This window comes from Caenorhabditis briggsae (genome assembly GCF_000004555.2).
Source record: "Caenorhabditis briggsae complete genome, chrV, whole genome shotgun sequence".
NCBI classification, from domain to species: Eukaryota; Metazoa; Nematoda; class Chromadorea; order Rhabditida; family Rhabditidae; genus Caenorhabditis; species Caenorhabditis briggsae.
The window spans coordinates 18,379,066-18,391,681 of record NC_013488.2 but is presented as its reverse complement, the minus strand read 5'-3'; the positions used below and the strand labels follow the sequence as shown (position 1 = coordinate 18,391,681).

General features: G+C 34.9%; 2 protein-coding genes across 2 annotated transcripts in view; one reads left to right on the top strand and one right to left on the bottom strand.

Annotated features, from left to right (window-relative positions):
• Positions 1-5,928: 5,928 nt before the first annotated feature.
• Positions 5,929-8,587, bottom strand: CBG12922 (the record flags this gene model as incomplete). The annotated part of the gene is made up of 5 exons (XM_045238551.1): positions 5,929-6,215; positions 7,060-7,345; positions 7,710-8,046; positions 8,104-8,184; positions 8,448-8,587. The coding sequence occupies 5 exons, from the start codon at positions 8,585-8,587 to the stop codon at positions 5,929-5,931; spliced, it is 1,131 nt and encodes a 376-aa protein (XP_045095005.1).
• A 2,091-nt stretch (positions 8,588-10,678) lies between these two features.
• CBG12921 overlaps positions 10,679-12,616 on the top strand; it is a gene marked incomplete at both ends in the record, with an annotated part of 5,321 nt that continues 3,383 nt past the window's right edge. Inside the window, 3 exons of the mRNA XM_045238550.1 lie at positions 10,679-10,690; positions 10,766-10,979; positions 12,449-12,612. Of these exons, the coding sequence (XP_045095004.1) occupies positions 10,679-10,690; positions 10,766-10,979; positions 12,449-12,612 (390 nt within the window). The remainder of the gene's footprint in view (positions 10,691-10,765; positions 10,980-12,448; positions 12,613-12,616) is intronic.

Below are 12,616 nucleotides of genomic sequence, written 5' to 3'. Positions count from 1 at the left end.
ATTTTTGGAATCAAAAATTTTGAATTCCAAAATTTTCAAAATACCATAACTTCCTTCAAAATTGCTCGAAATGCTTGGTTTGTAGCTCAAAATGTGTGGTTTCTCTTCTTGTTTTTGATTTGTTAAAGTTTGTTAAAGAAAAATTGACTATTAACTATTGAAGTTCACATAGAATTCACAACATACATAAAAATGTTCAAGATTAGACCGCGTTGCTGGTGCTTAGAAGCCTAAAATAGCGTTGAAATGTTTTTGGAAGTAATGTTGAAACATTTTCGAAAATTCCAGGAACAGTTTGAGCTAAAGATCACAAAACTTGAACTATTTTGAAGAAAGTTATGATGGTTTCAAATTTTTGAAATCAAAATCTATGGTTCCAGAATTTAAAAAAATCATAACTTCCTTTCAAACTGCTCAAATTTCTTGATTTCTAGCTCAAAATGTGTTTGTTTTTTCTGTTTGTTTTTTTTGAATATCGCTATTTCGATAAAACTTTTACTCAATATTCTTGGAAAGATTTTGAGAATTTATCATGAAATTTTGTAAAATTCAAATTTTTAGAGAAGCTCAATTTTTTCAATTTTTAGAAGAAAATTCAGGAAAAATTCGAACCAAAAGCTAATTTCAAGAATCGAACAATTCGAAAAAAGTGTCAAAAAAACATTTTTCTGCAAAAAAAAAACAGAAAAAATTCCAAAAAAAAGGAGAAAGTGGGAAAACCTCATTAACTATGTCTCGGAGGTTTTTTTTCTTCTCCCGGCCATTCCCCCCGCTGCTGCCATTTTCTTAGCACATTTTCGTGCTCATTTTCCAACTAAATGATGTCACTTCTGCTTCTGTTCCCCCTGGCCCGTCGGACGGGTGCCTACTAAAAGTTGTAAAGGAAAAAAAAGATTAGGAGGCCGGTGAAACGAAAAGGGGGGTACAAATGTCCAGAGAAAATGTGTAGTTGTGTCTACGGAGGTCCCGTGGAATAAATGAAAACATAATGGAGCAGTTAGCAATGAGAAAAGAGCGGGAGGGGGACAAATAGAAACTTCCTTTAACATGTTTATGTACGAAGATTTTATGTAAAAGTTGAACAGATAGTTTAGAGTTTCTGAAAAGCTAGATGAGTTAATAAGCCAGTTCAATAAGTTTGAAAAAAAATAAAAGAAAAAAAATAAAAACCACACATTTTGAGCTGAAATCCAAAATTTTTGAGCGATTTTAAATAAAGTTATGGCATTTTAAAAATTTTAGAATCCAAAAATTTTGAATCCAAAAATTTCCACTGGTTCAATTTTTTAGAATGGTTCAATTTTTTAGATTTTCGGCTTAAAATGTTCATGTTAAACTCAAAAATAGCAAAAAACTACACATTTTGAACCAAAGACCAAGAACTTTCAGCAATTTTAAAGGAAGTTATAACTTTTTGAAAATTTTAGAATCCAAAAATTTCAAATCATCATAACTTTGTTCAAAATGGTTCAAGGTTTGTGATCTTTAACTTAAAATGTTTCTGGAATATTCGAAAATGTGTCAACATTAATTTCCAAAACGTTTCAAAGCCTTTTTAGGCTTCTAAGCGCCAGCAACGCGGTCTAATCTTGAACATTTTTGTGTAGGCGAATTCTATGTGAACTTCAACAGCTAACAGTTAATTTTTTAACAGACTACTACAAATCAAAATTAAGAAAACAAAATCACATATATTTAGCTAAAAACCAAACATTTTGAGCAGTTTTGAAGAAAGTTATGGTATTTTAAAAATTTTGGAACTCAAAATTTTGATTCCGAAAGTTTCAACTCATCATAACTTTCTTCAAAATTGATGCAACTTTCTTTGAATGAAAATGCACTGAGAAGAAATCAAATCACACATTTTGAGCTAGAAACCAAGCCTTTCAAGAAATTTTGAAGGAAGTTATGGTCTTTTGAAAATTTTGGAACCCAAAATTTTTGCTTCCAAAATCTTCAGATGATCGTAACTTTCCTAAAAATTGTTCAATTTTGATGAAATTAGTCTTAAAATGTATTATTTTTTATAAATTATAGTTTTATGTGAGACCCAATTACGCTCAACTGTTTTCAAAATTGAAAAAAAAAGACTGGCTCTATGGAATATATGGTTTCTAAAGAAATGGAGCAAGAAGGAACGTAAATACTATGTAAAACTTGAAAATGGCTGATCTAAAATACTAGAAATGTTTAAAAATCAAGAATAGAAGAGAAACCACACATTTTAAGGTAAAAATCAAGCAATATGGGCAATTTTGAAGGAAGTTATGAAATTTCAAAATTTTGGAATCATAAAAATTTTGAGAAACCGATCTAAAATAAAAATCAAAACTAACCATTTCTCCTTTTAAAGCTAAAAGGACGGACCTTCAAGGGAAAGAGAGGCACTATTATAATGAAATTGCGGGGATGGATGCGTGTGGGGGGGATTACGGAGCATCGTACATGGAGCATAACCGTGGAAAATTGAAAAACGAAAAGAGAGAGAGAGAGAGAGAGAGAGAGAGAGAGAGAGAGAGAGAGAGAGAGAAAGAGAGAGAGAGAAAAGAGAATGAAAAGAAAATGAAAGAGCGTGCTAAGCGAATTTAGTATGGATTCAAAATGGGAATGGATGGGGAGGAGGAGGTGGTGGTGGTGAATAGAAAGTTACTGAATGAATCAATACTTCTTTTCGACTGCCGTCGACCGCGGCACTATCCTAAAAACACCCTAACAAGGATTGGCCGATAACCATGTTTTTTAGAATTGTCAAAAAAAAATTTCAAAATCAATTTTTGAAATTAAAAATTCCAATTTAGGTCGAAACCAGAGAAATTTTCTATTGTTACACTGATTTGTTTGAAAATGGTGAAAAATCCACAAATTTTTAGCTAGAAACCAAGAAATTTGGGAAACTTTAAAGAAAGTTATGACATTTTGACGATTTCGGGAATCAAATTTTTTGATTCCAAAATTTCAATTTATCATAACTTTCTTCAAAATGAACCAATCTAGATAAAACTTGTCTTAAAATATGTAGTTGTTCTCTCTTTTTCAGATTTATAAAAAGTTGAACTGAATCGTTGATTTCCAAGAAACTTGAGAATTTTTGAAATTTTGGAATCAAATTATTTGATTCCAAAAACTTTAAATAATCATAACGTTTTCAAAATGATTCAATTTTTGTGACTTTTGACTAAAACGTTCATTGAACTTTCAAAAATGTTGAAAAATTGATTTCAGCATGACCTCAAAAAATTCAGTATAATTTTTCAGTAACTTTTCAGACATTTTAAAGAAAATTTCAGTCATTTTTCAGCTATTTTCAAATCTAATTGCAATCTGACATTGCAAAATAAGCCCCAAACAGTGTCCAACCAAAATCAGAGCAACCTGATTTCCAGGAAAAGAGAAAATGACAGAAAAGAAGACAAGAAGAACCGATAATGAGCAATAATGGACCAGTTAGCAAGGGAAGAGGAGGACAATGAAGAAAAACGAGGAGAGACAGAAGGAGAATAAGAAAGAGTTACACTCTCTCTCAACCTTTCTCTCCATGGAGAGAGAGAGAGAGAGAGAGAGAGATCAATACGTTTTCACTTCTTCTTTTTCTTCTTTTTCCCAAGTCCCCCCGTTTCCTCTCTTCTCTTCCTATCCTCCGGGCTTCTGCTCTCCGGAGCAGAATGTCTCTCTCTGCGTCTCTCCACCTTTCCCTACTATCTCTCTAGTGATATTCTTCTTCTTCTTCTGGCACTAGTAGTTTGAAGGCTGCCAGAAGGGAAAGAGCTACCAGGAGGAGCGGACGGGGGGACCTCATTTAGAAGGCTGGGCTACTAGACGTCCCTGAAAATTGTTGGTGGACACCACCACGAAGTTTTTTTTCTTTCTTTTTGGTGGTCGTCGAGGCAAGGAGCACATACAAGAGAGACAACATGATTGCAGGATATGCAATTGGAGGAAGAAAAAGAAGAAGAAGAAGCTATAATTTCTTACTTTTTTTGGAAACAGAAGGGATTCTGGAGGAAATTAGAGGGTGAAAAAAGGCAGTTATCGGACGGGTTTTATAAATTAATGATAAAGGAAAAATTTAGAACAATTAGAGCTAAAAATCAATGAAAACGGATGAAAACTCAGCGAGTTATGAGGTTTCAAAATGTTTGTTTCTTTAATTTTTGTAACTAGTCAAAACTTTGAGTTTCCGAAAATACATTGCCAGATGCGTCTAAAAATTCTGATTCCAAAAATATTAATTTTATAGAATTTGTATAAAAACTAAGCGAGTATGAGCGTTTTACGTTTTAGGACAGTGCATTTTGCTACTGCCAAGTTAAATTTTGCTACTGCTGGGCAGGTGCAAAAACCAATTTGCTACTGCTAAGCAGTACCAAAATCAACGGTGCTGAAATTTCACACCAATATATTTCAGTCAGTTTTTGCTCAACTTCACTGATTTTTAGCATAAAATTTTTTTATTGGATTATTTTTTCATTTAAACAATAAAACATTTTTGGACCTAAAAAATTATACGAGTTATGACCATTTTCAAGCAAATCGTTTTTTCCTTAAATTTTTGTCACTATACATAACTTTAATTTTTTTTTTCAAATTATTGTGACAGATGCGCCAAAAATGTTGCTTCCAAAAATACAATTTCCATAGAATTCGAATAAAAACTAAGCGAGTTATGAGCGTTTAAAGTTTCAGTACAGTGCATTTTACTACTGCCAAGCTCAACTTTGCTACTGCCAAGCAGTACCAAAATCCAAATTTGCACCTGCCCAGCTTAAAAGGACGGCTTCTTCCACGTGGCATATCTTTCTTGGGAGCGATTTTTCAAAACAGTTGTCAACTACAACAATGAATTTTGTTTAGTATACCCTGAAACTTTCAGACAAATCGAATAGTTTTAAGACGGGTTCCCGGAACCTTTTTTTCGACTATGATTTTGCTAGACAGGTGCAAAATCCAATTCTGTACCTGCTGGGTAGTACCAAAATCAACGACGCCAAAATTTCAAAACACTATATCTCGGCTAGTTTATGTCCGATTTCTCTGATTTTTGGATGAAAATCTTGAAAATTTTCTATTTTATTATTTATGACTAGCAAACTGGTGCGCCTCCGGCGCGAACCAATCTAGTTTTTTTACTGATTCAGCTCCTCAATTATTTTTAAAGGGTCACGTAAATTTATATGAATTTTTCAAGCTTTTCAAAAGTTTACAGACTGAAACCGGGGCGGACAGACGCCTCTAGCGTTTTATTTATAAGGAAGATTTTTATCTAATTGCTATAAATCCTTATAGTTTTGGAATCAGCGTTTAACGTTGCACTGAATTACTATAAAAAAAATTTTCTGTCCATCTAGAAAATAAAATTTGCGTGTCCCTCTTCAGCCAAATATATGTTGCTAGTTTACAATCTGGTGGCCGAGAAACCCTAGACTTGTCGGCCTCCAAACTTCAAACTTTCTTTCTTTAAACTAGAGATATAGATAATTTGAAAAATGCTACGATCTGGAAAATTCCAATTCTCTGCGAATTCTGAAAAAAAAGAAAAGAATTGAATTCTAAGAGAAAAGAAGGAAGAGGGGATCAGTGGGGGAAGGGGGGTGGGGTTAATGTCAAAATACATCGAAACATATTGGATATCGTGGGGCTCACCCAGCACACATACACAAACATCGGTTTTGAATTTCATATTTTTTCTTCTTCTTCTTCTTCTTTTTCTCTCTTATCGGACACTACGTTGGCTCCCGGGGACCCCCCGATGGTCCAGTTGGCAGAGAGGGGAAAGGAGAGACGCAAAGAATATTTTTAAAGAATTTCTCGTTTTTGGAAGAGTGAACATGTCTGGAGAATGTTCCCCAGGGGGCGAGTTTTCTAGGATATATAACTTTTTATGCCGCGACTCCTGGAACACAGAGAACGAGAAGAATAATAAAAATTCATTCAAGCATGAGTATGATCCGCAATCCGTCCTCCAACCGCACCAATCGATTCAATTCCACACCAATCCCTTCCACGAATCACTTTGAAGTATCCATCTTCGTTTCCCCAGTCATATGGTCCCCAAGAGTTTCTAACGATCCAATACTTCTGAATACGTCCGAAATAGTCACGTTCCGATCCGTATCCAATGATAGCGCCAGCATGGAATGAGGGCCCTTTCAAATCGCAATCTTGTTCTACAAGGACTCCATCGCTATACGAACGGAAGCGATTTCCAACGGCGAATGCTGAAAATTTGAAAATTCTAAATAATAAAATAGAACATTTCACACATGTTGAGTCGACTTTCAGTAAAAACGGACAACAACAAGCTGAGTTATAATGATTTGAATTTTCGGAGTTATTCATTTTGGTACTGCTAATAGTAAGCAGTAGCAAACTTGAACTTGGCAGTAGTACAATGCACTGTCCTAAAACTTAAAACTCGCATAACTCGCTTAGTTTTTATACAAATTCTATGAAACTAATATTTTTGGAATCAGAATTTTTAGACGCATCTGTCAATTTATTTTCAAAAACTCAAAGTTTTGATTAGTTACAAAAATTAAAGAAACAACGAATGGCTTAAAAGTTGTCATAACTCGGCTTAAAATTCGACTTTTTCAGAATTTTTAAACTGCATAATAAAGAAGAAAATTGCAAACAGTTTGAGTCAAAAATCCGTGAAAACGGACAAAAATGAGCCGAATTACATCGTTTTGAATTTCCTGCGCCGTTGATTTTGGTACTGCTTAGCAGTAGCAAATCGGGTTTTGCACCTGCCCAGCAGTAGCAAATTCGAGTTTGGCAGTAGTAAAATGCACTGTCCCAGAACTTTAAACGCTCATAACTCACTTAGTTTCCGACCGTTTTCATTGATTCTTAGCTCAAATTGTTGCAAATTTTTCCCTTATCATCTGTGCGGAAAGAAATTATTAATAAGAAACATTTTTAACAGATGGAGAAGTTCATTTTTTGGAATTAAGCCTCAAACCCTTTTAACTCGGTTAGTTTTCATCCGATTTTATTGATGTTTGGCTCAAATTATTTGAAATCTTCTCCCCTATTTTTCCCATAAAAAAAATCACTTACACGCCGCAACAGGACTTTTCCACTGCACCAACATTGCCATGATTTCCTCCTCAGCGTTATATCGATCAGCAAAATAGTAATCGAATTTATCCTCCACAAGTACTCGTTTATTTTCTTCGGATACACACATTCCTGATTGATTGGCTCGATGCTCGTCCCATTTGTATGTGGAGCTTGCTGCGAGTCCTCGGCCCATAATGTATTCCGTTCCCCATACCAGATCACCACCTGTACATCCAAGGCTTCCAGGAGTAGCACAATCACAGAGCTCTTGTTCGGAGAGGTACTGAAACTGGGAAGTTTTTTTAAAGCAATATCGTATGATTCCTATTATACAGTTTTTGGTCTCAAATCAATTTTTTCTAGGATTTAAATATGAAAAATGTGCTTTCAGAATTTTTATTTAGTTCAAAAACCAACGTTCTAGCACTTCTAGAAGCCGAGATACAGCCGTTTGAAGTTTCGAAGAGACAGTTAGATTGTCTCGTCGTCTGTGCCTCTCGCACCCGGAACTTCAGATAGCTGTACCTCGGCTCTCAGTGGTCCTAGAATAGTAATTTTGAAAAAAAAATCTTAGGAAACAAAAAAAGGAATTGGAGTTTTCTAGCACTTGGTGTACTGTATCTGTGTGACCAGATGTCCTTTCTCACCGTAAATGGACCAACATTAGCTGCATACACTGCCTCAGCGACAGCGGTAACCGCGAATCCCCAACAACAAGCACATGATCCTTGATCCTTGACAATATTTCCAACAATATAACGCCCGTTCACTTTCTCGTATCTCAAATCTACCGAATCCGGAAGTTCGTCAACTTGGCGCTTGTGTCGTTTCAAGAAGGGTGATGCTTTTTTCATGGTGCTTCTGGATTTCTGACTTGGTGCAATGTTTGATAATCTTTGCTGGAATTCTTTTGACGAGAGATCCGAAAACTTGTTGATTCCAAAAGTTGACGTGTAGCCGGATTCGTTGGATTTTAGGTTCAATCTGGAAAGTTTTATCAATTGATATTTTTAGCCGAAATTCTCTGAAAAAAATTCTCACATTCCAATAGTATTATACGATTTTATGAAGTTTTGCATCCTCCTTTGAGTTTCCGCTGCATCCTTATATTTTCTCTGGTACCTAAAAAAATTAAATGTTTTCTACTAGTCAACCTACCGTAAACACACTATTAGAAGGCCACCTGATAAATTTCAGCCTATATATTGGTTGATGTACAAGATCTCAGAAAGTGGTCAACTGATAAAATATTTTCGATATTATGATAAACATTTTATCAGTTAATTACTTTTTCATATCTTTCACTGGAACCGAGATATATAAGCTCAAAGTTGACGGTTTCGGTGCTCTTCTAGTAGAGCGTTTGCGGTAACTGTCCCAATTACCGTATTTTAAACTGTTCAAACGCTTCATAAACCTTCTCCGGATGATCTCTGTCTACAGTAATCTCAAAAAATTCCGGGTCCTCGATTGCATTTGAACAAGAAAATCCCGAGAAAACCAAAACCAGAAGAAAAATATGCATTTACGAAAATGCAATAGTTTTGAGAAGCGGTGGGTTGGTTTTAAAACCCCTCGGAAAATTTTATGATACCGCGACTATTATGTCCCATCCGTTTTTTTTTTCTTGATATGTTCTGCAGAAAATGTTTCTACATAGAAACTTTGCTCCCTTCACTTCGACCTACATCTTTTTAAAGTTTTCAATAAAAACCGTTTGAAAAAATTGTAAGAGGATTAAAAAAACAGATAATTCTTTTTGCGATTTTCAAAAGTTGCCCCCCTCCGGGGTGGCGACAAAGAACAATTTTCTCTAATTCTCCTTTCTCTCCTGTGACACCTAATTTTTATCATCACGTGTGTTTTACATGTATTATGGAATACATAAATGTCTAACTCTGTAATAATGGACAAAAAAATGATCAATGATGTTGGTCGTTGTATGTGTGTCTATAAAGATCGAAGGGCGGGGTTGAGGGAAGACCAGTGACTGGTACGGGAATAATGAACAACAATTTCTTTTTTTTTTGCAAAATGACAATGGAATCTGAAAAATGGAAACAGTTCATGAGATACAAGTTGGGTATCAAAAGCTCTGGAAAACTCTTGAGATTTGATTTTTCTGAAAATGTTATCTGGCACAATTCAAAGAAAAGAAACTTCCAATCAATTTAAATTAAAAATCAGGAAAAACGGACAAAAACTAGCCGAGATATGGTCTTTTGAATTTTCAGCGCCGTTGATTTTGGTACTGCTTAGCAGTAGCAAATTGGATTTTGCACCTGCTTAGCAGTAGCGAAATTGAGTTTGGCAGTAGTAAAATGCACTGCCTTCAAACTTCAAACGCTCAGAACTCGCTTCGTTTTTATCAAAATTTTATGACATTAACATTTTCGGTATCAGAATTTCAAGGCGCATCCGTCAAAGTAATTTGTAAAAATTAAAAGTTCTGTAAACTGACCAAAAGATGAGAAAATGAAAGCACGACTTCCTTGAAAATTGTCCTAACTCGTTTACTTTAGAAAATTTCCGTCATTTTGAGCCAAAAATCAATGAAATTGAACAAAAACTAACTGAAATAGAGTGTTTTGCAGTTTGAGCGCCGTTGATTTTGGTACTGCTTGGCAGTAGCAAATTTGAATTTTGCAGTACCAAAATTGAAAATTTAGCACAGTGTCTAAACTTCAATCCCTTGTAACTTGGTCAGTTTTCATCAGTTTTAAACGATTTTTGGCTCTAATTGTTGGAAATTTGTCCCTTATCATATCATTTGAAAATTTAAAAAAATACAGTAGCAAAAAGGTAAAAGTTCTATATTGAAATGGAACTTCAAAAAATTGTAAATCAATCAATTTTCATTCAATTTTAAAGGAAAAGTTATTTTTGGGATCAATTTATTTTGAAGAATAGAAAATAGAAACAAAGTTTAGGAAACTTTAGAACACTATAGTCGTTTTTATCACCAATTTGCACTCTGAACAAAACAATGATAAAAATAAGGAGATCAAAAGAGTATTTGCAAAATTAAATTTTCAGATTTTTGTAATCTATTCGAAATATATTGTTTGAATTGAATTTTAGATTATTCCGATTCTGATAGAAATTTTTGAAGTTTTGAGAAATTGAAAAGTGGAAATAGGTTAAACCAGAAGGGCCTCACATAGATTCGTGGGATTTTCATGACTTTTAAGGGGTTTCAGGTTCCTTAGAACGCATTGGAATAGTAGGAAAACAGGAACTACACAAACCTTTTCAAAAAATCAAAAGAATCCAAACCTCGAAAATTTTTATGACCCACTGAACAGTGTGCAATTAAAATGGAATGCACTTTGATACTTCAAAAAATTTTAACGATCTTCGAAAATCATTAAAAGTCTTCCCCCAAAGATCCTCTCGATTCCCCACACTCTCTGACCAACTTTTTCCATAAATTCACTGATAAGAAGTTCTGAAATTCTCCAAAAACTGATTTCTAAAAGTCAAAACCCTGCGCCTCCTTGGCGAGAGATTCCTGTATAAAAATCGTCGCTTATCAGTGGCAAAAATTGGTGCTCACCCCCCGAAAAAGTTGTAATCTTTAAAGACGCATTACTGAAAAACGGAAAAAAACTGAACTATGGTTGCTATTGTGAGTTTTTAAGTCCAATTCTTTTCAATTTCAGATCGAAAATGTGTTTTTCAAATATTCAAAAAATCCTTCCAGGCCGCATTTTCAAGTAGTGGCCAGGAAAAGCCGGCTCACAATCCAAAATTGGGACTATTTGTGTACATTTTAGCATCTGCCGCTGTTATCGGCGGATTTTTATTCGGATATGACACTTCTGTGGTGTCGGCGGCCATGTTGTACATGCCAGATGCACCTGGGCTCAAACCTATGGATACTGTATGGCAGGAGGTGTTGGTTAGTATTTCACCAGGTAAGATATAGTTTTAAAAAGTTTGAAAATTGAGAAATTTTGGAATATCTTAAGCCAAAAATCATTAAAATCGGATAAAAATTAACAGAGATATGGGAGTTTGAATATTTTGAGAACTTTTCTGAAATAAATTTCTTTAAAGGAGGGGAGACATCAAAAATTTCAAAATTTTTGTTTTTTATCAAAAGATGTAACTCTGAAGTATAAATATAGCTATGTACTTCAAAACCTGAAAAAAAACACATCCCCGACGAAAAAATGCTCTTTTTTGTCACCCTAATTTCTTCACCCGCTTGCTGCTGCGGCGTCGCTTCATAATACACAAAAACGATGTGTTCGCCTTTTACACGCGTAGTGTTGTAGGTACGCTCTACGCTAGTATTCGGAAGGTCAGAGGTTCAATCCCTGCTAGTGTTTTTATTTTTTTCTTCTCTTGTTTCTTTGGGATTGTACTTTTTGAACTCGGAATTTCTGAAGGGCTACCAGCGCGCCGCCGAGGCCTAGCTCCGTGATATCAAAATCAGTTGAAAATGAAAAAATATGTGTTTCATTATGTTAACAAATAAATTATGAAAAAAAACTACAATCAATTCTTAGAAAGGGACCTAACAATTGAAAAAAATCACAGAATTAAAAACATTCTCGTGCATGGTTCGTCGTCGAAAGGCGAAGATAGCAGTAGATGAGGAGTCGTCTCTGAAAATCCCAGTCATAAAACATTTTTTTTATTCCCAGAGTAACAACGAGAAGAAATAACTAGGAACGGTGAAGAAACGGTTATCGGAGAGAAAATAGTTGTTTCGCATGTCTATAGAAAACACCGGCCACTGGCAGAATAATCGGCCGATTGAACTTGAAATTTACATGAAAAATCTCTTTTATATGGGTTTTATAATAAATAAGAAGAAAAAGCTTTTTTAATGTTTAAAATAGTTAAAAATTGAAAAAATAAAGTCGGGAAATAAAAAAAATAAAAATTGCGCGTGGGATTGCGTGCTTTAGGTGCGAACACCGCGACGTCAGAATGCACGCCCCCTGAAATTGCCCCCGAAATTTTTGCTGTCTGGCCCCCTTTAAATCACCAATTTCCAGAAAGAATAGTAATGACTTTTAAAAAATAATTGAAAGTCTGAAAATTCGTGAAAATAGGAACATTTTAAGCGAAAAATCGTTAAAATCGGTTGGAAACTAACCGAGTTACAAATGTTTTAAGGTTCAGTTCAGTGCTAAAATTCAAACTTTGGTACTGCAAAGTTCCATTTTGCTACTGCTTAGCAGTACCAAAATGAAGAATTGCTACTGCCCAGCAGTAGCAAATTTGAGCTTGGTAGTAGTAAAATGCACTGTCTTAAAATTTAAATGATCATAACTCGCTTAGTTTTTATTCAAACGTCATGAAATTTATAGTTTTGGAATCTCCGCATCAAGGCGCATCTACAATAACTAAAACCCTATTTCAAAGCTTTTAGGTATGGCGGCAGTTGGCTCCTTAATGTCCGGTACCTCTTCTGACTACATTGGTCGCCGAAAAGTGATCCTCGGAGCATCTGCGATTTTCACAATCGGAGCTCTTGTCTGTGCAGCATCGGTCAATAAAATCATGCTACTTGTCGGACGTGTTCTTCTCGGAATCGCAA